This window comes from Narcine bancroftii, chromosome 8 (genome assembly GCF_036971445.1).
Source record: "Narcine bancroftii isolate sNarBan1 chromosome 8, sNarBan1.hap1, whole genome shotgun sequence".
In the NCBI taxonomy this organism is placed as follows: Eukaryota; Metazoa; Chordata; class Chondrichthyes; order Torpediniformes; family Narcinidae; genus Narcine; species Narcine bancroftii.
Genome location: NC_091476.1, coordinates 178,603,433 through 178,630,474, shown reverse-complemented (window position 1 = coordinate 178,630,474; position 27,042 = coordinate 178,603,433). Strand labels below are relative to the sequence as shown.

Sequence of the window (27,042 nt, the reverse complement as noted above, 5' to 3'; positions counted from 1 at the left end):
TGATGGGGTGGTAAATTGGATTAGTAAATATGCAGATGATACTAAAATAGGTGGAGTTGTGGATAGTGAAGGTTTTCAAAGATTGCAGAGGGATTTGGACTGCTTAGAAGAGTGGGCTGAAAGATGGCAGATGGAGTTTAATGCTGAGAAGTATGAAGTGCTTCATTTTGGAAGGAATAATCAAAACAGGACATATGAAGTAAATGGGAGGGCATTGAGGAATAACGGTTCATCATTCCATGAAGGTAGAATCTCATGTGGATAGGGTAGTGAAGAAGGCTTTTAGTATGCTGGCCTTTATAAATCAAAGCATAGAATACAGGAGTTGGGAGGTGATGTTGAGACTGTTCAAGGCATTGATGAGGCCAAATTTAGAGTTCTGTGTGCAGTTCTGGTCACCAAATTATAGGAAGGATATCAAAAAGGTGCAGAGAAGATTTGCAAAAATGTTACCTGGGTTTCAGCATCTACATTACAAAGAAAGATTGAGCAAATTTAGTCTTTTTTCCTTGGAGCATAGAAGGTTGAAGGGGGATTTGATCGAGGTATTTAAGATTATGAGGGGGATAGAGAGTTGAGGTGGATAGTCTTTTTCCCTTAAGGGTAGGAGAGATTGAAATAAGAGGTTAAGAGTTGAGGGGCAAAGGTTTAGAAGTAACATGAGGAGGAACTTTACTCAGAGAGTGGTGGCTGTAAGGAATGAGTTTCCAGAGAAGTAGTGGTGGCGGGGTCCATTTTGTCATTTAAGGAAAAATTGGATAGGTATATGGATGGGAGGGAAACAGAGGGTTATGGGAAGGGTGCAGGTAGGTGGGACTAGAAGAGAGTACTTGGTTCATTGCAGACTAGAAGGGCCGAGATGGCCTGTATCTGTTCTGTAATTGTTATAAGGTTATAGATATTATAGAATACAATGAATTAAAAAAGAACTTGGGAATCAGCCCATCTAAACTTTTGTCCATATCCTTTGTGTTTTTTTTAAACTTTATTTATTCGTTCAAAAAACAAATAGTACATAACATATACAACAATTAATCATAAACATGAACGTTATTTTTTATATATAGAAAAGAAAAAAAAAAGAAAAGAAAAGAACCCCCCCCCCCCTTCAGCCAACTCTCCTAAGGAGAGCCATAAAGAAAGAAAAAAGAAAAAATATTAAAGAAAAATTAAATATACATATTAAGATCTAATCAATATAAATTGAAATGTAAATATTCTGTATAACAACCACTTATTAATAAAAGAACTATAATTATCACGCGAAACATATGTAATTTTTTCCATTATTAAACAATATTTCATCTCATTATGCCATCTATTAATATCAATCATATTTGTATCTTTCCACGTATTAGCAATACATTTTTTCGCTACAGATAAAGCTAAATATACAAAAGCAAGCTGGAACTTATCTAATCCCAAGCCTTTCAGAGGTTGCAAGCTACCCAATAAAAATACTGTTGGATCTAAAACTATTTTAATCTTATACAGGTATTCTAAAAACAATTGAATTTTCTTCCAAAAAGATTGTATATGTATACATAACCAAACAGCATGAAGAAAAGTTCCAACCGTATCACCACATCTAAAACACAAATCTGATTCATGAAAACCATACTTTTTTAATTTTTCAGGTGTTAAGTATAATTAATGTAAAAAATTATAGTTAATCATTGCATAATGTGCATTTATCAATCTAGTTACACTATCATAACAGATATCTAACCAATCATCCTCGGAAAAAATAAAACCAGTATCCGCTTCCCATTTACTTTTAGATCTATCCCAACCCTTTTTATCCATACCATCCTGTAATATTTGATACATAGATGAAATATAACCCTTCTCTGGTACCTTCATAAGAAAAATCTCAAATTTAGTCATTTCAGGTAAAATCATATCTCTACCAAACGTACGTTTTACCAAAGATTGAATTTGATAATAGAGAAACAAAGAGTTCTTATCAATACCAAAACTATCCCTCATCTGATTAAAAGATAAAAATTTACCCTCTTTAAAACAATCTCCCAAATTTTTCACACCTTTGAATCTCCAATGCAATAAACTTCGATTATGTATTGAAAAAGAAATAAGTTGATTATTATACAACGGAGTCAAAAGCCGATAATTCACCCCTGGAGCCTATCATTTTATTTTTATTTATCCATAACTTCATTAGATGTTTTAGTATAGGCACATAATATTGCTGTAACAAATTTATATTCCATCTAAACAAAAATTGATGTATTTCAAATTCAGAAATATTTGCCATCAATTTTGGCCCAACTAGGAGGCTGTTCCAAATCCATCAATGAACTAATAAATTTAAGTTGGGCTGCTTCATAATAATTTTGAAAATGTGGTAAACGTAATCCCCCTAACTCATATTTCCAAGTTAATTTATTCAAAGCTGTTCTCGAAAATTTATCTCTCCATAAAAACTCCCTAACCATTTTATTCAAATCTCGAAAAAAAATATTATCAAGTAAATACGGAATAGATTTTAACAAATATTGCATACGTGGAAAAATATTCATCTTAATTGTATTTATCCTACCCAATAAATTAATAGGTAAATCTTTCCATTTAATCAAATCAGTTTTAATTTTTTTAAATTAATGGAACCTAATTTAATTTATATAAAGACTGATAATTAACATTCAAAATTATACCCAAATATTTAATTTGATCAGTCCATTTCAAATTAATAATATTCTTATCAACTGAATAATCTCCTTCACTTACCGGTAATATTTCACTTTTTTCCCAATTAACTTTATATCCAGAAAGACATCCATATTGTATTAAACATTCCTTCAAATGCAAAAGTTACTGAGCTGGGTTTATTAAATACACCAATACATCATCAGCAAATAAATTAATTTTATACTCCTCATCTAAAACTTTCATACCTTGTATCTGTGTATTTTGTCTTATCAGCTGTGCTAAAGGTTCAATCACTAAGGCAAACAAAGCTGGCGATAGAGCACAACCTTGACGAGTTGATCGAGTCACTTTAAAAGGTTCCGAAATCAAGCCATTCGTCAATACTCTAGCTACCGGTTTACTATATAAAGCCTTAATCCAACCAATAAAGAAAGGACCAAACTTAAATTTCTCCAGAACTTTAAACAAAAAAATTCCACTCAAATCTATTCGCTAATATTTTAGCTATTATTTTATAATCTACATTTAACAATGAAATTGGTCTATATGAAGATACTTTTAAAGGATCTCTATCTTTTTTTGGGATTACTGTAATTAAAGTACTCAAACAAGACTCAGGTAATTCATAATGTTCTCCAACTTGACGTAATACATTCCCAAACACTGTAGAGAAATCATCATAAAAAATTTTATAAAATTCAACCGAAAATCCATCATCACCAGGCGATTTACCGTTCGGCATTTCCATCGTAGCCATTTTAATTTCCGAATCAGTAAATGGTTCTTCTAACTCCTGCATCCTCTAATATCGGTAAATTCAACTGTGATTAAAAAAAGATCAATCGATCCAGTTTCTTCAGATGTATATAACTTTTTATAAAATGAACAAAATTCATCATTAATCTCACGAGGTTTATAAGTAATAAGAGAATTCTGTCTAACAGCATTAATAGTCCTCGAAATCTGTTCTTTCTTTAATTGCCACGCCAATACCTTATGTGCTTCTCTCCCCATTCAAAATACAGTTGTTTAGTACTATTAATCACACATTCAAATTGATAAGATTGCAAAGTATTGTATTCCAATTTCAACCTAGATAATTCTATTTTCTGATCTTCTGTAGCATCTTTCTGGAATTCCTTTTCTAACTCATCAATCTGTTTCTCTAATTCAAGACTCTGATTTAATCGATTCTTTTTTATTTTAGAAGTATAACTAATTAGTTGTCCTCTCAAATAAGCTTTCGTAGCATCCCATAATACAAATTTACTTTGCACAGAATTAGAATTTTCTTTCAAAAAAAATTAATTTGTTTTTTCAAAAAATCAATAAATTCCGTATTTTTTAACAGTGTATTAAACCTCCAACGGCAGGCCACTTGAATTTTCTCAGAAGTTGCATATGTAAAATATAACGAAGAATGATCTGAAATTACCCAACTTTTATTGTTGTATTTTCCCTTGTAAATGTGGCGATACTAAAAAAAAAGTCAATCCTTGAAAACGATTCATGTCTAGATGAATAAAAGGAGAAATCTTTCTCTGTCGGATTAAGACGTCTCCAAATATCTACTAAATTAAGATCTTTCATCAACACTTGGACCTGAATTGCCATCTTGGATTTTTTAACTTTCTTCGGAGATTTATCTAATAAAGGTTCCAAAACACAATTAAAATCACCACCAACTAAAATATTATCATTAGCCTGACCCAAACATAAAAATGCATCTGAAATAAATATTTCATCATCTACATTTGGGGCATAAATATTAAGTAAAGTCCAAAATTCACTAAAAATCTTACAATTCAATTTAAGAATACATCCTGCCTTTTCCTCCATTGATTGTAATTTTTTTATGTATCAAAATTGTTACACCTTTAGCTCTAGAATTAAATGAAGAAGAATATACATGCTCAACCCAGTCCCTCTTTAATTTCATACTTTCCTTCACATTCAAATGTGTTTCTTGTAAAAAAGCAACATTAATTTTCATTTTCTTAATATACGCCAAGACTCGCTTACACTTGATCGGACTGTTTAAACCTCGAACATTAAAAGTAGCAAACCTCAACTTTGACATATCTACTATTATTACTAAATACCAATAATATCTTTATATGAAAATTCAAATCAATGTATATAGGCCCTCCAATAGGAGAAAAAAATCACAAATTAAAAGCTAACTAAAATGAAAATTTTAAAAAATAATTTAAAAAAAAAATTCCCCCCCCCAAAAAAAACTACCAAAAGGTAGTAATCCTTAAACAAAAATTGGGTGTGGGTCACCCACCAGTGGCTGATTAGTAAAGAACTTAGAGCAAATATTTCCCTCCCCACCCAAACAATGAATAACATCAAAATATCATAATAACAAAAAAAGTAGAATAAAAATAAGAAAATTCTTCTGTTCATCCAAGAGATTCCAATCTCGAAGATCCCATTTCAGAAGAAGTTGGACTCTTTCCATTCCCATTTTTCCCATTTCTGCCATTTATTCCGTTTCCCGAACAACTAGATTTTTCTTTAGGAGACATTGGTGGACTACATCTTTGTCCTCTTATATCTGGCAATGAATCAGCAAAAAGCATTGCTTCATGATCATTCTCAAAAAAACGAAATTGATGGTTTCCATAAAACACCTTCAACACTGCCGGGTAGCGAAAAGTAGACTTATAACCTTTACGCCACAAAACTTCTTTAACTGGATTAAATCGACGTCGACGTTGAATGACCTCTTGACTCAAGTCAGGATAAAAAAAAAACTCTGCTATTCCGAATCAATAACGGAGTTTGTCGTTGTCTCGCATTTTGCACTGCTAATCGAAGTATTGCTTCTCTGTCCAAATAATTCAAACATCGAATTATTACCGGTCTCGGTGGTTGACCAGGTAAAGGTTTCTTCTTAAAGCTCTATGAGCTCTTTCCAGTATCAAGCCTCCAGAAAAAAATTCTTGCCCTAATACTTGTGGGATCCAGTCTTTAAAAAAACGAAGAGGATCTTGTCCTTCTATTTCTTCTTCTTTCTTTGGCTTGGCTTCGCGGACGAAGATTTATGGAGGGGTAAATGTCCACGTCAGCTGCAGGCTCGTTTGTGGCTGACAAGTCCGATGCGGGACAGGCAGACACGGTTGCAGCGGTTGCAGGGGAAAATTGGTTGGTTGGGGTTTGGTGTTGGGTTTTTCCTCCTTTGTCTTTTGTCAGTGTGGTGGGCTCTGCAGTTTTCTTCAAAGGAGGTTGCTGCCCGCCGAACTGTGAGCTCCAAGATGCACGGGTTGAGGCGATATCAGCCCACTGATATGTGTCAATGTGGCAGGCACCAAGAGATTTCTTTAGGCAGTCCTTGTACCTCTTCTTTGGTGCACCTCTGTCACGGTGGCCAGTGGAGAGCTCGCCATATAACACGATCTTGGGAAGGCGATGGTCCTCCATTCTGGAGACGTGACCTACCCAGCGCAGTTGGTTCTTCAGCAGCGTGGATTCGATGCTGTCGGCTTCTGCCATCTCGAGTACTTCGATGTTAGGGATGAAGTCGCTCCAATGAATGTTGAGGATGGAGCGGAGACAACGCTCCTTCTGGCAAACCAACGATTTTCACATTATTCCTTCTACTTTGATTCTTCAAGTAATCTATTTTCCTCTCTAACTCCTTCTCGCGTTCTCCCAATTCTATGACCTATTTTTCAACCTTCAACACTTTTTCTGTGTTAGAAACCACTTGTTGTTTACAGTCCAAAACAGCAGTCTGAAATTTTTTTAATTCTTCTTCGGATGCATCCACACGTGCTTTAACTGTATTCAATTCTGAACTTAAACTAGCATTCATTTGAATCATCTCATTCATTAAAGGTTGAATGACAGCATTTAACTGCATACACTGTAACCCAGAAAAGCTCAGCACTGCTTTCTCTGACATAGTGGCAGAACCAGGTAACTGCAGCTCCTGCTGCAACTCAACAAAAGCCATTTTAGAAGTTTTACTGTGGGTCTGGACTCCCAGCGACGGCACCCCGACTTCCTCAGGGGGTCGCCGCTGGTCTCTCCCCGCAGCTCGTTTTTTCACAAAATCACGGAGGAAAGCGATATCTTCAGGTTGAAATGCTTCCTGATGCATTTCCCCCAATGGAGTCGTCTTCCTGCGTGCTCCCTCCGTTAAAATCGAAAGGCTTTCAGAATCGGGATCCACTTCTTGGGAACACGCACCTTCTTCCAGAGAACGGGTAATTCCAGCGTCATCCTTCACTTGGTGAGTAGTAGACGTTTTTTTTTCAGCTCCCACAGGCAGTCTTTGTGACTTAGACACTGAAGAAATTAAACCTGAAGCTGTATCAAGTCATCTAGGCCCCAAATCTTCAGCACTTTGAAAATGTAACTTCTTCTGCACTTGAGGTTTAATCTTTTTGCCATTAATGGCCATAATAGTTCCTTAATACTTTAAACTAAAATTTAAAAAGTTTAAACTTGAAAACAAAGGGTTAAAAAACAGATACTTAAAAGTCTGACCAGAGAGGTCGAGATTACAGGTCTAGACTCTACGCCATCCCCCTCCCCCCCCCCCCCCCCCATATCCTTTGTATATATTACAAACAACAGAGGACCCAGCACTGATCTGTGTGGAACGCCACTGGCCACAGACCTCTAGTCAGAATCATCCATCTACTACAGTACTATATTTGTCCGCTGTGGCCAAGCCAGTTTTAAATCAAATCTACCAAGTCACCATGGATCCCATGTGACTAAATCATCTGGGCCACAAGGGAGCTTGTTCAAAGCAACATCCAGTGCCCAAACTTCATCAATCATCTTCATCTCCTCCAAAGGCAGCCTGGTTAGCGTAGCAGTTAATGCAATGCTATTAGAGGGCCAATGACCTGAGTTCAAATCTGGCGCTGTCTAAAAGGAATTTGCACATTTTCCCTGTGTCTGCGGGAGTTTTCTCGAGGTGCTCCAGTGTCCTCCCACTGTTCTCTCTCAATCTTTTTATTGAGTTTTATTGAACAAGAACACATTTGTACACAAGGTTACCAAATATGAAGAATATAAGTACATTTCCAAAAATAAAACAATAGCAATATTCCCCTTCTCCATACAAAAAAGAAAAGAAGAAAAAAGAAACCAAAGACAAGAACTCTAATCCCTGACCAAAACAACCTGGGATGTTTGACATTAAAATAAAGGGAGGATACTTCTGCTGAATCTATTAAACATAACTAACTGAAGGAAAAACCATATAAGTAAATACATTCTATGATCAAGACAAACAGATTTAATGAGCATGAAAATAGTCCATAAAACTTCAATTAGTGTTAGCATACAGCATTGAACTCCCAATCTTTTCTAAATCGAAGCACGACATAATCACTGAATACCCATTGTTCAAAATGTACAGTGTTTGTAGGTTAACTGGGGTATTTGGGCAGCATAAATAAGGGCTTGTGGGCCGGAAGGGCCTGTTACTGTGCTGTAGGTTTAAATTTTAAATGTAAAATAGCAAATTATGTTTGTAAGGAATGTCCTCCCACATTAAGCCATGCTGTTCATCCCTGACAAGTGTATACTTTTTCAGATAAGAGTTGATCCTGCCCTTAAGAATCCCTCCAATAATTTCCCTTCCATAATGTCAGGCTTACCGGCTGATAAATTGCCATATCAGGAGTTAATGGGAAGCTTTGTTCAGGTGTAGGAGGTGATGGGTAGCAATGGTTGTGAACCTTGTTTAAATTAATAAACATGCTGCTTAAGGAATAAAACACTAAGGTCTGCAGACACTGTGATTGAAGTAAATTCACATGGCTGGAGAAACACAGCAGATACATAACGAATGATTCAGGCTTGAGCCCATCATCAAGGTTTGAGCTGAGGTTCAGGTACCTGCCTACATTTTGATCATACCTTGCTGAAGGGCTCAAGCCTGAAACATTGGTTATATATCTTTATCTTTGCTACATAAAGTCCACTGACATACTGTTGTTCGTTTTTACAACATGCTGCCTAATATATTTTTGAGAATTAATGATCAACTCCATGACCTGGCTCTATGACAGAGTTTTTCTCTTTACAGGTCCTTGTCTTCTATTTCTTACGATGTCTTTTAGCCTTTCTCTGCTGTGTTTGTGAGCTGTATTTTTACAAGTAAGTGAATGTAATGTGTACATTGAATAATAAAAATCTTGATAAAATTTAAAAAACTGAAAATACAGATGATCATGTAACTAATGAAGTAACAAAACACTGGGAGAAACCTGAAATATACAATTCCATTCACTTCCAAAACATTGTTCTGAATTATGGAGCAGAATTTCAGGTGTGGAGCTGTCCAGCAAATACCGTGGTTTGTACTTTCATTGTGTAAGTGTTGAAGGCAGATTTCTCCCCCAGACACTGCCAGTCAAATTTTGCAAAGGTTCTGCACCCACAATATTAGCCTATCCTTTCAGATACTGACAAACCTGTGAGGTATGTGGACCACTTACTGCATCAGTTTTCCTCTAGCAATTTTCTCCTTCAATTAAAATGTGAAATCTGGTCTTCCTGTCCATTCTGAGTAATTCCTGGGTTAACAAATTGTAATGAATTGTGATCAGTCTGTCAGAGGGAACTGGTCATCTCATTGGAACAAGATGTGGAGTGGAATTGACAGGAGAGGCACTGAGGGCAGTGTCTGGACATTCCAGTGTTTGGGGCAGTTTGGTCAGCATGTCCATGTTGTCAAATGGCCTCTTTCCATGCAGTATAACTCAGATGATATGACTGAATGAGGAATGTTCTTCTGCCAGAGTAATCCAAATTATTCATCATTTCTATCCCAGTAAGCAGTACATAGAAAACTATAAGCACAGAAAACAGGCCATTCAGCCCTTCTAGTCTGTGCCAAAACATCATCCCTCTAGTCCTACTGACCTGCAACCATTCCATAATTCTCCAGATCTCTGTCATCTATGTCTATCCAATTTATTCTTAAAACAAAAATGAGCCTGCATTTACCACATCAGATGGCAGTTCACTCCAAGTTCCCACCACTGAGTGCAGACGTTCTCCCAAACCTTTCACCTAAAGCCATGTCTTCTTGTTTTTATCTCTCCCAATCTAAGTGCAAAGAGCCTGCTCGCATTTACTTTATCTCCCTCATAATTTTGTAAACCCCTCAAATTTCCCCTCATTCTTCTACGTTCCAAGGAATAAAGTCCAAACCTGTTTAATCTTTCTCTGTAACTCAACTCCTGAAGACCCGGTGACATCCCAGTAAATCTTCTCTGTACTCTTTTCATATTACTGATATCCTTCCTGTAATTTGGCGACCAGAAATGCACACAATGTTCCAAATTTGGCCTCATCATGTCTTATACAACCTCAATATAACATCTGAACTCTTATACTCAATACTTTCATTTATGAAGGCCAAGATGCCAAAAGCTCTCCACAATCTTGTCTACCTGTGATGCCATTTTCAGGGAATTGTGTATCTGTATTCCCAAATCCCTTGGTTCTTCTACACTCCTCAGTGCCCTACCATTTATGTATGTCCTACCCTGGTTTGTCCTTCCAAAAAGCAACACCTCACACTTGTCTGCATTAAATTCCATCTGCCATTTACTGGTTGGTCCAGATCCCTCTGAAGGCTTTGAAAGCCTTCTTTGCTGTCCATAACACCTCAAATCTTAGTGTCATCAGTAAACTTGTTGATCCCATTTCCCACATTATCATCCAGATCATTGATATAGGCAACAGTGATCCTGTAGCGAGCTGTACTGATCCACAGTGAACCAGTCACAGAGGTGCAGGCTTGCACTGAGTTGATACCTCAATGCTCCTGGTGGGAGGGGCTGTAAAGGATCATGGGAGTGGTGCTGATAAGCTCTCAGAGAGTTCCAGTAAAGTCAGTTGGTTGATTCAGCACACTCACAGTGCCATTAAGGCACTCTTTATCCGCACTTTGGCCTCTCCTGCCACGAACAAGTGGCACGGCTGCTCCACTTGGACAGCTTGGGTGACCACATGCCGTCTGTTCTTAAGAATGACATGCTGGTGTTAATGGACAGCCACAGGCCCTGCTTACTGTTTGAGCAGATTTTTTCGAACAGATGCTGGAAGACATCAGCCTACTCCTCACGGACGATTACTTCAGCAGGTTAGCAGCCCATCTGGACGTCCTGTGGCATGCCAAGCAATGTAGTGGGGCATCCGTTGACCTAGTTGCTTCGTCACACCCAGTGACTCGTCTCTCTCCTGCTCCATCGAGAAGGCTAGCGACATCTGCAGCAGGTGAAGACTCAACCTTGGGCGATGGTTTTTCTACCATCAGAAATGGGGTTTTGGAGCCCACCGCTGCTGTTCACCTTGCTCCCAGCGAGGAAACTCTAGGGTTGACCGTCGCTGATGGCTATGACAGTCAGCTGCCAAGATAGCCTCCTTTATCTATGGGACCAGCACTCAGGGCGGCATTTCCTCAAGGACATGGGTGGAGGTTAACGTCTTTCCTCCCTCGAACCAAGACACCCACTCTGGAAAGTCGGGACTGTCCCTCACCGCCACCAACAGTAGCAGCGTACGCATGTATGGGGTGTGGACCATCCCGCTCGAGTTTGGCTCCTGTCATTTTACCTGGACCTTCACTTTGGCTGATGTGTCTCAGCCCCTACTGGGGGCAGACTTCCTTCAAGCCCACTGCCTCCTGATGGACCTGAAAGGGCACTGAATGGTCAATTCCAGGATCTTCTACAAGTCAAGTTCCCAGCCCCTTACGTTGACCCAGTAATCTTATCGGGCAATGAGTTTGCCAGAATCCTGGCAGGATTCCCGGCCATTATAACGCCACAGTTCTCCACCACGGTCCCGAAACATTGCATCCAGCACCACGTTCCCTCACATTGACCATCGCTACATGCCTGGGCATGCAGGCTTCCTCCCAACAAGTTGTGGCTTGTCAAGGAAGAATTCAGGAAGATGAAGAAAGGAATTGTTTGGCACTTGGACATCCCATGCCCCTCTCACCTACACGTGGTGCTGGTCTTCTGGGGGAATGAAGACCTTGTGAGGACTATCGCCAGCTCAACAACGTCGTGACAGCCGACCGGTACCTGGTTCCCCACATCCAGGGCTTCACAGCCAATCTACATGGAGTGAAGAGCTTCTCAAAAATTGATGGTCCAGTGGTACCACCAGATCCCTGTACACCCCAGCGATATCCCCAAGACAGCCCTCATCACTGTTCGACCTTTTCGGTTCCTCCACATGCCATTCAGCCACAAAAATGCAACAGACTTTCCAGAGTCTTGGACTCGGTGGGGCGCAGCCTGGATTTCGTTTTTATCTACCTGGATGGCATCCTCATCACCAGACATTTGTAACAGGAGCACCTAACACACCTGCAGCTGCTCTGTCAGCGACTAAGCGACTATGGCCTAGCCATCAACCCAGCAAAATGTTGGTTCAGCCTGATGGCCGTCGATTTCCTTGGGCACTGCATCGATCAACAAGAGGCGGTCCCTCTTCCTTCAAAGGTTGAGGCCATTTATGAGTTCACCAAGCCAAATGAAGTCAAAGGTTTGCAGGAGTTCATTGGGATGGTCAACTACCATCGGTTCCTGCCGTCAGCTGCCAGGATCATGCGACCTCTTCAAGCTGTTATTTGGTCAGACCAAAGAACTCAGCTGGGACGTGGAGTCTATGGCAGCTTTTGGCCAGGCCAAACACACTCTGGCCAATGCTACCCTTCTAGTGCATCCTTGCGTTGACATGCCCTCTCCCCTCACAGTCAACGCATCCAACATGGCCATTGGCGGCGTCCTGAAACAGCTGACAGACGGACATTGGAGATCACTCGTTTTCTTCAGCAGACACCTGCTGCTCCCAGAGCAGAAGTATAGTGCATTTGACAGGAAGTTGCAAGCCCTCTACCTCGCCATTTGCCAATTCTGCTATTTCCTTGAAGGACAGGACTTCACTGTCTTCACCGATCACATGCCCCTCACTTTTGCCTTCGCCAAGGTGTCGGACCCATGGTCGGCAAGGCAGCAGCGTCACCTCTTGTATTCAGAGTACACAACACCTATCAAGCACATTTCTGGCAAGAACAACCTTGTGGCTGGCACTCTGTCCTGTATGTCTGTCCTTCCTGTGCACTCCAAATCAACTATAGACTGCTCGCAGTGGCCCAGCGGCAGGAAGGCGAGATACCAGTCTACCACACTGTAGTCTCAGGGTTATAGCTGATGCATTTTGGGCCTTCCAAAGCCACACTTCCCTGTGACATGTCCATTGGCCAACCTAGGCCATTGTTCCTGCATGGAGTCGTTGAGTATTTGGCACGCTACATGGATTGGCTCAACCATCCATCCAGGCGTCAACTCAACTGGTCCTAGAACTTGCCTGTACTGTCAGACATTCAAGGTGCAGATGCACGTGAAAGCCCTTCTACAGTCCTTCCAGCCGATGCACTGATGATTTGATCATGTCTACGTGGATGTCGTCAGGTTGTTGCCAGTTTCCAGAGGCTCTGCCTACCTGTTTATGATGGGGGACAGGTTCACTAGATGGCTGTAAGCTGTCCCGTTCTCGGAAATTTCCACGACATCCTGCGCTGGGGCTTCATCGCCAACTGGATAGCCAGTTTTAACCTTCCTTCCACTATCATGTCACACAGGGGCATAGCTCATGTCTGACCTATGGGCGGTGCTAGCATAGTTCCTAGGGATCCAGTTACATCACAACACGACCTACCACCCTCAGCCTAACGACCTGATGAAGGGATCCATCGGCATTTGAAGATGGTTCACATGGAGTGGTTCCGAGGCCCATATTGGGTGGATGAGCTGTCTTGGGTGGTCCTTGGCATCTGCACAGCACTGAAGGAAAATTCAGTCACATCCTCTGGTGAGCTTGTCTATGGAGCCTTGCTGACAGTCCTGGCAGAGTTTTGCCAGGCTCGCCGCCAGGAAGAAACACCTACAGTGCTGCTAATGTGAGTTTGAGAAGGTGGGCACCTTGGCCCCATACCAACCTCACGTCATGGTCCAGGTCAATCCTACATCTGAAAGATCTTGAAGGATGTGAGTACATCTTCATAAGGAGAGGCACGTACCGGACACCCTTCAGTGTCCATACGAGGTGTTACAACACAATGGGACTACAGGCCTTTTGGAAATTGGGGGTAGGCAGGAAACATTCATGGTCGACCCCCTCAAACTGGGATACCTTCTCCTCAACCAACCATGGTTCCAGCCCCATGGCAGAGAGGTCGGCCTCACAAACGAACTGTTTACAAACTGTGGACTTGGCACTTCTGAACACTGGTGGGGGGGGTGGGGGCGGGGGTGGTCACGAATTGGGCTGCACTGATCTACAAGCAAACCGGGTCACAGAGGTGCAGGCTTGCACTGGGATGACATCACAATGGTCCTGGTAGGTGGGAGGGCATCCCATGGTCCTGACAAGGATCATGGGAGTGGTGCTGATAGGCTCTCAGAGAGTTCCAATAAAGTCATTTGGTTGGTTCAGCTCACTCACAGCTGTAATATTTTCCCTAGCAATGCCACTCCTCCCCTTTTCATCCCTCCCCCTCTATCAGGTTTGAAATAACGGAATCCCAGAACATTGAGCTGCCCCTCCTGCAACAAAGTCTCACTAATAGCAATAATGTTGTAATCCCATGTGCTAATCCATGCCCTAAACTCGTCTGCCTTACGGACAATACCCCTCATATGAAAATAAATACACCTGAGAAAATTTATATCACATACAAACCTTTTATTTCTGTCTGTACATGCAGTCCTCGCATGACCCTTACCGTCCTCCACCTCACTATCTGCTCTAACACTCTGGTTCCCATTCCCCTGCCAATCTATTTTAAACCCACAGAGTAGCACAAGCAAACCTACCTGCAAGGATATTAGTCCTCTCCAGTTCAGGTGCAAATTGTCCTGTCAGAACGGGTCCCATCTTCCCTGAAACAGAGTCCAATTATCCAGAAACATAAACCCCTCCCTCCTGCACCATCTCATTAGCCACATGTTTACCTGCATTAACTTTTCATTTTTAGCTTCACCAGCACAAGGCACAGGTAGCAAACCTGGGATTGCAATCCTGGAGATCCTGTCCTTCAACTTCGCACCTAACTCCTTCAACTCTCTTTGCAGGACCTCCTCACCCTTCCTACCCATGTCATTGGTCCCTACATGGACCACGACATCTGGCTGCTCACCCCCCTAAAAATACCAAGATCTCAATCCAAGATATTGTGGATCCTGGCACCAGGGAGGAAACAGGCTATCACAATTCTCAATTTCTCCCAGAGAACCTCCTATCTGACCCCCTAACTATTGAATCTCCCATCACTACTGCTCTCCTCTTTTCCCTCCTTCCTTTCTGAGCTGAGGATCCAGTCTCGGTGCCAGAGGTGTGACCACAGCAACTTATCCCTGGTAGGTTGTCCACACCAACAGTATCCAAAACAGTAGACCTATTGTTGATGGGAGCATCCACAGGCTCACTCATGAAGACCAATCAACTTCTGGACATCAAGGAACATGGTGATGTCATGGGAAAATTATAGTGAAGTCGAAGAAATGAGTGGCCCTCTATGTTGTCCCATTTATTCCTTTCAATTTAGCAACTAGGGATAGAAAACTCGTATTGCAAATAGTAACTATTAAACTAGCAGAATGTTTGTAAAATCCCATTTGGTTCATTCATATTGTTTCGGGGTGGAAATCTGAACATCATATAAGATTGTGAGTGAATCTACCAATGTCATGGACTCCTGGTTCAGGACCAATATGGGGTTGGCAATAAATGCCACCACTGTTTGTGATGTCCACATAATTATGCGGAACTCTCTTTTGCTTCTTTTTCTCTGGCTCTAAGAGGCGCTTCAGGCAATTTCTGCTAATGCAAAAACAATTTTTTGTAATATGTCTGTTTTTATTACATAACAATAAATTGAATCTTGAATTATGTCAATGGATTGGTAATCACTGGACGTGCATTGTTTATTTTTCTCTGCACTTATTGCTAAAGTGGATTTCCTGGTTACATTTTAGAGCCGTCTGCAAGAAGTTTGGACTCCATGTAGGACGTATAATGTTGGCGTTCTTGGTTTTGAGTACTGGAATGTTCTGTTCAGCTGCTGGTAAGTGAAGAAGTCTTGTTTAGATCGACAACATTAATCCAGGTTTGGACAGGGTCAATTGAAAATTGGAAAAACAACTTGTTGCTTTCATAATTAGAATTTGAGAGGTAAGATGCTCATTATTCTGTTCTGTCACTGAGCGCATGCAACGTTGAAGAAAGTGAAATTGCGCAAGTCTATGAGGAATATAAAAGAAGCAGGAGAGGATGAAAGCGAGGAATCAGAAGGGATAAAATGAGCCATGAAATGTTCGGTGCATAGGAATAAGGAGAATTCCATGACATTTTAGATTGCATTAAAAAGCAAGAGGGTAGCCCTGGAAAAGGCAGGATCACTCAAGGACAAAGTAAGGAATTTTGCAACATACCAACATGCTGGAAAAACTTAGCAGGTCATGCAGCATCCATGGAAAATAAAGGGTAACCAGAGTTTTGGGCCTGGCCCTCTGTCAGGTCATCAAATACTGAGTTAAAGCAGGTTATAGATCAGTTGGACATTTAGGTGATAAAATGACATTTGGAATTTAATCAGGACAAGTGTGAGATGTTGTACTTTGGGAGGTCAAGTGAAAGCGAATATACAATAAATGTCCAGACTGTTGGGCCCATTGATGATCAGAGGGATCTCCAGCACAGGTCCCTGAAATGGCAGCACTGGATGGTAAGGAAGGTATATGGAAAGCTTAACTTCGATTGGGGCGTTGAGTGTAAAAGTTGACAACCGAAGACTGGGAGCAGTTCAAGATGCACCAAAGGAGGACGAAGGGATTAATCAAGAGAGCAAAACTAAATTACAAAAGTAAGCTTGCGGCAAATATAAAAACTGACTGCAAAAGCTTTTATAAATATGTCAAGAGGAAAAGATTGGTGAAATCCAGAGTAGGTCCCTTGCAGTCGGAATCAGGGGAATATATAATGGGGAATAAGGAAATGGCAGACCAATTAAATTCTTACTTTAGTTCTGTTTTTACAAGAGAGGATACAAATAACCTCCCAAGGATGTTGGGAAACATAGAGACTAATGCAAGGGAGGAACTGAAAGAAATCAGTATCTTTAAGGACATGGTCTTGGGGAAATTGATGGGATTGAAGGCAGATAAATCCCAAGGGCCTGATAATCTGCATCCTAGGGTACTTAAGGAAGTGGCCATTCAGATAGCAGATGCTTTAAGAATTATTTTCCAGAACTTGATAGACTCAGGATCAGTACCCATGGATTGGAGGATAGCTAATGTTACCCCACTATTTAAAAAGGGGGGTAGAGAAAAAGCGGGGAATTATAGGCCGGTGAGCCTTACATCAGTAGTGGGCAAAATGATGGAATCCATTATTAAGGATGTAATAGCGGAGCATATGACTAGCAGAGAAGGGATCGGACGGAGTCAACATGGATTTACAAAAGGTAAATCATGCTTGACAAATCTGTTGGAATTCTTTGAGATGGTGACAGGTAAAATAGATGGGGGAGAGCCAGTGGATGTGGTGTACCTGGACTTCCAAAAGGCCTTCGATAAGGTCCCGCATAAATGACTGGCTTCCAAAATCAAGGCTCATGGGATTGGGGGCAAAGTATTGATGTGGATTGAGAACTGGCTGGCAGGTAGAAGACAGAGAGTTGGGATAAATGGCTCGTTTTTTGAGTGGCAGGCGGTGACCAGTGGGGTGCCACAGGGATCTGTACTGGGACCCCAGCTGTTCACAATTTACATTAATGATCTGGATGAGGGGATTGGATGTAATATCTCCAAATTTGCAGATGACACTAAGGCTAGGAGGGGTTGTGTGCACGGAAGAGGGGGTCAGGAAGCTCCAGTGTGATTTGGATAAATTGAGGGACTGGGCAGATCCATGGCAAATGCACTACAATGTAGATAAATGTGAGGTGATCCACTTTGGTAATACAAACCGGAGGGCAGATTACTATTTGAATGGCAATTGATTAAGAGATGGGGAAGTGCAGAGAGACCTAGGGGTACTTGTACATCAGTCTCTGAAGGCGAGCATGCAGGTACAGCAGGCGGTTAAAAAGGCAAATGGTATGTTGGCCTTCATATCAAGAGGGTTTGAGTATAGGAACAAGGATACCTTACTGCAGCTGTTCAGGGCCTTGGTGAGACCCCACCTGGAGTATTGTGTGCAGTTTTGGTCACCTTATCTAAGGAAGGATGTTCTTGCAATGGAGGGAGTGCAGAGGCGATTCACCAGGCTGATACCTGGAATGGCAGGAATAACATGAGGAAAGATTGCGCAAATTGGGATTGTACTCGCTGGAGTTTAGAAGATTGAGAGGGGATCTCATAGAGACCTATAAAATTCTGGCAGGACTGGACAGAATGGATGCAGATGGGATGTTTCCAAGGATGGGAAAATCCAGAACCTGGGGCCATGGTTTGAGGATAATAGGCAAACCATTTAGGACCGAGATGAGGAGGAATTTCTATACCCAGAGGGTGGTGAATCTGTGGAATTCATTGCCACAGAGGGCAGTAGAGGCAGGTTCATTAAATCTATTTAAGAGGGAATTAGATCTATTTCTTCAGTATAAGGGTATTAAAGGTTACGGAGAGAAGGCGGGGATGGGGTACTGAACTTTAAGATCAGCCATGATCTCGTTGAATGGCGGAGCAGGCTCGAAGGGTCGAATGACCTACTCCTGCTCCTATCTTCTATGTTTCCATGTTTCTATGTCACAAGTCATGTATTAAACTTAGGTGAGGCTGCATTTAGAGTCCTGTGCATTTTAGATTACTGCAATACAGGAAGGATGTGGAAGCTTTGAAGAGGGTGCAGAAGAGGTTCTCCAGGATCAGGATCAGGAGGGGATATTTGTGGGGATGTGCAAAGGGGGGAACTTTGGGAATGAGGTGTGTGGAGGCTGGTGTTGGGGAACTGTCCCTCTGAGGTCCATAGTCTTGACCGAAGAAAGTAGAAGAATTCGAAAACAATTTTGGCAGCAATTTAGAGACATGGATTGAAAAGCAACAGCTACAAGGAGAGATTGGCCAACCTTTGGTTGTTTTTCAGTACAGTCAGAGGTTGAGCGGAGGTATGATGGAAGTTTATAAAATTATGAGAGACACAGATACACTCTTTTTATTCAAAGTGGAAATGTCAAATATGACGGTGAATAGGTTCAAGATGAAGGGGAGAAGTTTATAGTTGATTTGTGAGGCACAGAGAGGGGTGTGTGTCTGGAACATGTTGTCAAGGGTAGTGGTGGGAGCAGGTTTCTTAGCATTTATGAGCCATTTAGACAGGCACGGACGAGGGATATGATTAGATTACCATCATGATCAGCACAGCTGGTGGGTTGAAGGGCCTGTACTATACCGCTGTGTTCAGTTTCTAGGTGGAGGATGTGTCCGTGTGCGCTGGGTTTAGGTTGTAATGGTAGTTCTGCGTCAGTGGGAGGAAGAATTATCAGGAATTTCACCCAGCAGTTGAATCATCATGTGCTGTCTTATCTCTCACCAACAGGGGTGTGTGAGTAAGGGGGAGAGGGGATATTTGTGGGGATGTGCAAAGGGGGGAACTTTGGGAATGAGGTGTGTGGAGGCTGGTGTTGGGGAACTGTCCCTCTGAGGTCCATAGTCTTGACCGAAGAAAGTAGAAGAATTCGAAAACAATTTTGGCAGCAATTTAGAGACATGGTTCGGAGTGAATTATCCACAGAGATCAGGACCTGGGCATGTTACCCTCAGCAGATGTCTCATGGAAACCATATGACTGTATACATAGGAGTAAAGGCACTCCTCTAACTCCACTGATGTAAATACATTTGTGACAACAGCCACACCAGAAATGAGGCTGAATGTCAAACTCGCGGATATAATTTTGGAGAATGGAAGATTTGTGTTACCTGGGTTTAAGAGGTGCCGTTATTGGCAGCTTAATTTGCCTGCTCCATATTGTCACATTTTACAGCCATGAGTGCCAGGATTGATAATGACTCAACATATGTCTCTGTTTCAGCATTTCTCCCCAGCAGTTTTTGTATGTACACCACACTGATTGCTGAGACTGGTTGGTTCATGAATCAGAACGCTGTGGCTGTATTGGGAGTGGCTGCTGGAGCCATTGTGGGATGGCCCTTCAGTGCTGCTCTTGGGTAAGCGGACATTTAGAAGTGAAGATGATGTGTCATTAATGCAACTGTTCATACCGGGGGAGTGAGGGAGATTGTTGAATGATGACCAGGTGCTCCCTATGCCTGTACTAGCTCTTCTGTTTTGTTCCCCCTTCAAGTATGAAACAGAGAACAGTAGCACAGGATCAGGTCCTTTGACCCACAATGTCTGTGCCCAATATGATGCCCACATTGAACTAAAACTCTGCTGCTTCCACATGAGCCATATCCCTTTGACCCCTGCATATTCATGTGTCTGTCTAGAAGCCTCTTAAATGCTACTATCATATATACTTCCACCACTACTCCCCACAGCCTGTTCCAAGCACCCATCACTCTCTGGGTAAAAAACACTTGCTCTGCACATTTACTTTAAACTTTCCCTGTATGGTTTTAACTCTCGTCCATGACTATAATATTCATTGTCTACATTTCTTCATTCACTTTGGACATTCATATGCCTGTTGAAATCCCAGTTAAACATTGTTGTTTTTGCATCCACAACTCAAGTCATTTGAACGGGTACATGGAAAAGAAAAGGGCCAAACCATGGCAAATAGGACTAGCTTGGTCAGCATGAAGAAGGTGTACTGATAGGCCTGTTTGCATGCTGTAGGTCTCTATGAAACCTCCCCAGAAGTGTGTTCTAGGCACCCATAAGTAAAAAGAACTTGCCTCAAATCTCTGTAAAATTTCCCCCAACTACCTTAAATGCACATCGTTAGCATTTTAATTTTAAATGTTTTAAAATTTAAAATTTTATTTTAAAAAAAGATTTTGACATGCAGCACGGTAACAGGCCCTTCTGGCTCACAAGTCCGTGCTGCCCAGTTACACCCAATTAACCTCTCATCCCCAATACATTTTGAAGGATGAAAGGAAACTGGAGCACTTGCTGGAAACCCACACAGACACTGAGAGAACGTACAAGCTCCTTACAGACAGCACGGCATTAGAACCTTGTCCTGATTGTTGCCACTGAAACAGCTACACTAACCATACAGCCCCAAGATTAACAGTTATATCTGGCTCTTCATCCTGTCCAAGCCTCTCATTATTTTAGAAACTTCTAGCAGGTCTTCCCTCAGCCTCCAAAGCTTCAGAGAAAACATCTCAAGTTTGTCCAACCTCTCCTAATAGTTCGTACCCCCAATCCAGGTGGCGTCCCAGCCAATCTCTTCTGTGACCTTTCCAAAATGTTCTGAAAAATGAAACAAGCGCATCACTTAATTTTTTCCCAGAAAAAATTGGATTTAATTTTGTAAATAAAAACTAGTTAAGTCTTTATTGTCTTGAATCTTACTGTGATTATTTTGTCTTTTTTTCGGACAGATTTTATGGAAGGTAATCCATCAATTTGTTTTTCTCTTGCAATCTAGGTTGCCGATAGCCTTTGATTTGCTGGTTCTGAGAAGGAAGTTCCAGAGTTTTATTACGTGGACATTTGTGGCTTTGCTGCTGTTTTTGGTAGGTGCAGATAGGAAGATGCCTACATTCATCCCACATCCCTTCAAATGTTTCCTGTCCATGTGCATTTTGAACATAATGTCCCTGCTTCCACCCCTTCCTCTGGCTAATTATAGCACACATCCACTACCCTCTGTGCGACAGTGTCCCAAATATCACTTTAAATCTATCCCCTTTAACCTAAACCTATCGCAGGTGTGGCCAAACTACGGCTCGCAAGCCACATGCGGCTCTTTGAAATGAATGTGTGTCTCGTGGAGGTATTTTGGCTGTGCAGTGTTAGTGGGCGTGGCTTGCAATCGTGATTGTGGCAGTGTCATGGGTAGTGGGATTAGCAGAGTGTAAGCGTGATTCAGGTCTAATGCCCGTCCAAGCTCCCAATGTCCCGACCACCCGGCTACCGACCGCCCTGGCTGCTCGCCCATCAGAGCTCCCAACACTCGAGCTATCCATCCACTGGAGTTCCCAACGTCCCAACCATGGACTTTCACCTAGGCCTCTGCCACTCACCATCCATCGGAGCTCCTGACATCTCAAGTGAGTCTCGAACTTGCCACAGTCAAAAGCTGTGCTTGTGTAACAATCAAACCCCTACATTTTACCCTAAAAATTGGCCCTCAAAATTCAATTATTACACAAGTATATTTAGTATACATTTTGATTATTGAAACCCATACAAATTAGCAGGTTAAAAACTACATACATGAATAATGTACATGTACTTAATACTTATATATTTTTGTATCAAAATGTGCATGTAAGAGTAAAAATGTGTATATATATATATATATATATTTTCTTTTGTCTTGCACCTCTCAAACATTTGAAGTTTATGGTATGTGGCTCTTGAACAAATTGGCCACCCCTGACCTATGCCCTCAAATTTTGGATTCACTGACACTGGAAAAGGGTGATGGACCAGGAGAGAACTTTAGAGCCTATTTTATATTTGGAGAGCTCTTGTCACAGAATGTCTTGTGACCTCAAATTGAATTCTCACTGGAAATGTTCACCTCTCAACATTAGAAGAACAGACCTGTGTCCCTTGCTGCCAGTTGGAGTTTGCAGTGCACATATTGTGAGTTACATTTCCCAAATTACAGTAGTGACTGTTCTCCAAATGCCCTTGATTAGTTAACATCCAATATTACTGCTTAGGACATGCCCTTTGGCCCATAATGTCGTGACAACCAATAGCAACCTACTCAAATATCTAAACCTTTCCTCCCTCACTCATAACCCTCTGTGCCTCTATAATGGTCTTTTAAATACCCCTATTTCACCTACCTCTACCACCACCCCTGGCAATGCATTCCAGGCATACTTTATTCTTTTAAAAAAAGTAACCTTTGACATTTCCCCTAATCGTTCTTCCTCTCATCTTATACAGATTTCCTCCAGTATTTGCTTCTGTCACCCTGGGAAAAATGTGCTAGCCATTCACCTACAGTATCTCTCATAATATTATAGATCTCTATTTTTTCCTCTCATCTTCACTCCAAAGAATAAAGCCCTCACTCTAATAACCTTGCCACATGAGACACGTTCTCCAATCCAGGAAACATCCTGATAAATCTCTTCTGCACCCTCTCCATTAACTTGCACATTCTTCCTATAATGAGGTGACCAGAATTGAATGCAATAAGTTGTGTTACGAACCTAAAGGACCCCAAAACCAAGCAGCAATAGACATTCACCAAGACAAGTAGTTACTTAAACAAAAGTTGTTTTTAATTATCTTTAAACCTGAAAACAGAATCAAACTGTAACTTATCTCTATTAACTTAACTAACCCATCTTAACCCCCTTCTAATTCTAAGCGCACATGTATGTAATGTGTGTGTAAATTTAAGAAAAGTTGTTTGGTTCACAGTTCATTCTCACTTCTCATTCTTCCAAGTTCTCTGGTTGCAGGCAATTCTTATATTGTGCACAGAATTTAACATGTATAAAGTTCACCAGGCTTTGGTGTTCAAAATCAGGAAGGTTCTTGTAGGGTTTGCAGAGAAAGATTTGTTGTTCCAGGATTTCCACAACTGAGGTACCACCATTAGTCACCTCAAGGTCTCGCTGATGAAACTTGCCCCATCAGGGGTTTCCAGATGGTAACCTCTTTCATTCAGGCTACCACAGATTTATTTTCTGTTTCACTTATTCCAAGAGAAACATCAGACAGATAGCACTTCCAGCCATCCACCACTCTGGAGCTTCTGTTTCAATTTCAAACCAGTTTCTGCTGGCTCTCAGTTCTAGCAAGCTTTCAGTACCACACTGGCTGAGAGAACTTGTTTTCCCCTTCTTTCTCTCTCCAACTGCCAGAAAGCCCATGTGACTCTCTCACTTGCAAAACCCCTGACCTTCTCCAGCAAGCAATAGGAGTTAGTCTTCTGCTCCCATCTGTTGTTTTAGAACCCAGGAATGACCTTTCTGTGCACTCTGTCAAAACCCTTGCAAAGAGCTTTCAACAACCAGGGTGTCTCCAGTCCATTCATTTCATGACTTCATTTCAATTAGCACCCACTTGTGAGATGTACATAGCATTCTCCATAGTTTCTGTAAAGTCACTGAATATGAATTCTTCAGTATTTCATATAAGTTCTGTTTTAAAGTGTGTGTATGTATGTAACCTACTCTAACTTTACCAATTTATTTCCCAAATACATCTAACACATATTCTATCACGGTTGTAAAGGGTTCTGAGATAAGTTTCTGCTTGGAAAGACACAATTAAATGCAGAGGCAGAAGAAATACAGTTTCTGGAATCTTGAGCAAATAATGTGAAGCTGGTGGGTTGGGTTGCATCCATGGAGAGTGTAACAAAGTTGTGTTAACCATTAATATAATATAAATTAATATTTTTGCATTTGGCCACTTTGTTTAACCCTTGTCTGGGTTTGTGAATTAATTGTAGAAGAAAATAGCCACATTCGCTGTCTTTGAGAAGAAGGCAGATTCTTCATTTGGAAAACCACATTGTGAGTAAAAGAGGCCTGAAGATATAATGATTAAAAGCGCTTTATAATTATTTCTGAACTGAGAAGTTAAGACCTTCAAACAAGACTAAAATGATGCTGAACTTTTAAAGATTGACTTTTCAGAGTGTGAAAATGAACCAAAAGGTCCAGCTCCCCCTTACAATAACTACAAAATGAACCAAAAGGTCCAGCTCCCCCTTTCAATAACTACAAAATGAAACAAAAGGTCCAGCTCCCCCTTTCAATAACTACAAAATGAACCAAAAGGTCCAGCCCCCCCCCTTTCAATAACTACAAAATGAAACAAAAGGTCCAGCTCCCCCTTACAATAACTACAAAATGAACCAAAAGGTCCAGCCCCCCCTTTCAATAACTACAAAATGAAACAAAAGGTCCAGCCCCCCATTTCAATAACTACAAAATGAACCAAAAGGTTCATGTTACGGAGTCCAGAAGACCCCAAAAACCAGCACCAATAGATATGCACCACAACACAGGGTTACTTAAATAAAAGTAGTTTTTAATTATATTTGAGCAGAAAACCGAATTAAACTTTAACTTATTACTTAACCTACTTAATGACTTAATTTCCCCCCCCCCCTAATACTAAGCACAGATATATGTAATGTATATTTAAGATTAGAAAAGTCCAATCTCACTGGTTGAAGGCAATTCTTGTACTGTGCACAGAGGTTAGCATTAACAAAGTTCACCAGTCTTTGGTGCTTAACAGGCAAATGGTTACCACTCAGGAGGGTTCTTGCTGGTTTTCAGAGAGATTCCTTTTCCTGAACATCCTCAACTGATTGCTTCTCAATCAGTCTTGCTGACAAAACTTGCCCCCTTCAGGGTTCTCCAGATGATCCTCTTTCTTTCAGATCACCTTTCAGACCGTCAGCCTTCCAAAGTTTGCCAGTTTTGTCCTTCTGGAACTGATTTCTGTGTCTCTCCTCTCTGTGAGCAAAACTGTTCTCTCCTGTTCTCTCATTTTCTCCCAGGCAAGCTGCTGTATTCTGCAACTTTGTTGCTTTCTGCAAAAGGCATTCTGCAAAAGTCCTGCAAAGATTGTGTTTTAAAATGTTTGTGTGCAACCTGCTTTAACAATTCCTCCGAAACCTCCTCTAAATACTCTGTCACACTCTCTTGCACATGCACAGTAGGGTTAATTTTAGAGAAACATTATTAATAGTTTAATAAAAACTATTATTTTGAATTTGCCATTGTCTGGTGAATTTTCCCATTGCTGTTTCTGGTTAGTGCTAACAAAAAGTCTTCCCAAACATAATTAAAAGGGTTGTTAATTTGTTACATAATTAGGGGCTTATCCTTGCAATTTGAAATATTTGGAGTTTGGGAACTAAAACATTTGGAGTTTTGGCATTTTAAACCTTTGGAGTTTTTGTGATGTTTTTTCCAAGCTAATTTAAAGGGCTTTTTGTGTGTGAAAAACATCAGCAATGGGTTTTGATAAATGTTTGGCAATGCCAATCTGTGTAGATTTGAAAGTGCAAACTTGGTCAGATTCTGCAGAATTTGTGGATGAAATGTTTTAAGCCCCAAAACCAAGTATGGACCATGTGAAACTTCCAAATTTGGTCAGATTCTGTAAAAAGAACAGATGAATGTGTTTTGGAAACAAAACTTAATGTGGGCCGTGAAATTGCCCAAATGGATATTAAGAAATTTTTGGAATCACCAAATCTTTCAGAAATGGAAAAGATGAAAAAGGATGAGTTGTTGTTTATTGCTAAAGAATTGAAATTTATGGAGTTAAAAGTATCAATGAAAAAAATAGTGATTCAGAAAATTATGGCTGACTACGAAGTAAAAGAGGGTATTTTTGAAGAGAAAGAGTTAATACATTTTTTTTAAGAATAGATTTCTTGACCAGCAGTTACAGCTGATACAGATGGAGTTAGAAAAATTTAAACTGGAGGGAGAGAGAAATGGAAGTTGGATTAAGAGAGAAAAATGGAAAATTTAGATTAGAGGGAGAGAGATGAAAAACAGATTAGAGGAATCTGAAAGACAGAGGCAGTTTGAGTTAGAGTTAGAAAAAATTAAAGTAGAGGAAGCCAAGAAACAAAGAATTTGAGAAATTGAGATTTTGAAAAATTCAGTTAAATTTACAGTTGGTTATGTGTTAAATCCAGATCTTAAAGTTAAGTGAAATTTAAAAACAGAATTCAGCTACATTTGCAGACAATTATCATAATGTGAATTTGTGCCTAAAATACCTTTTCAAAAGGGTAACATGAAGTTCCAAAATAAGGTAGAAAATAAATGGGGTAAACATTTTGATTCATTTTGTAGTTATTGTAAGGGGGAGCTGGACCTTTTGGTTCATTTTGTAGTTATTGAAATGGGGGGCTGGACCTTTTGGTTCATTTTGTAGTTATTGAAATGGGGGGCTGGACCTTTTGGTTCATTTTGTAGTTATTGAAATGGGGGGGGCTGGACCTTTTGGTTCATTTTGTAGTTATTGAAATGGGGGGGCTGGACCTTTTGGTTCATTTTGTAGTTATTGTAAGGGGGGGCTGGACCTTTTGGTTCATTTTGTAGTTATTGTAAGGGGGGGCTGGACCTTTTGGTTCATTTTGTAGTTATTGAAATGGGGAGCTGGATCTTTTGGTTCATTTTGTAGTTATTGAAAGGGGGGGTTGGACCTTTTAGTTCATTTT

The 27,042-nt window shown here is 40.8% G+C and overlaps 1 protein-coding gene across 12 annotated transcripts in view; it reads left to right on the top strand.

Moving 5' to 3' along the window:
• Positions 1–27,042, top strand: part of alg9 (ALG9 alpha-1,2-mannosyltransferase) — a 253,304-nt gene that overhangs the window by 19,284 nt on the left and 206,978 nt on the right. For 8 of the 12 annotated variants that reach the window (XR_011343620.1, XR_011343619.1, XR_011343621.1 and 5 more), the window contains 4 exons: positions 8,729–8,799; positions 15,705–15,793; positions 19,765–19,900; positions 21,298–21,385. Coding sequence is in view for 9 of the 12 variants with exons in the window: in XM_069895966.1 (XP_069752067.1) it covers positions 8,729–8,799; positions 15,705–15,793; positions 19,765–19,900; positions 21,298–21,385 (384 nt within the window). In the remaining 3 variants the exon portion in view is untranslated. Of the gene's footprint in view, positions 1–8,728; positions 8,800–13,882; positions 13,903–14,058; positions 15,087–15,704; positions 15,794–19,764; positions 19,901–21,297; positions 21,386–27,042 lie in introns of those variants that run through there. The other 4 variants (XM_069895971.1, XM_069895972.1, XM_069895973.1 and 1 more) reach the window with 4 other exon arrangements.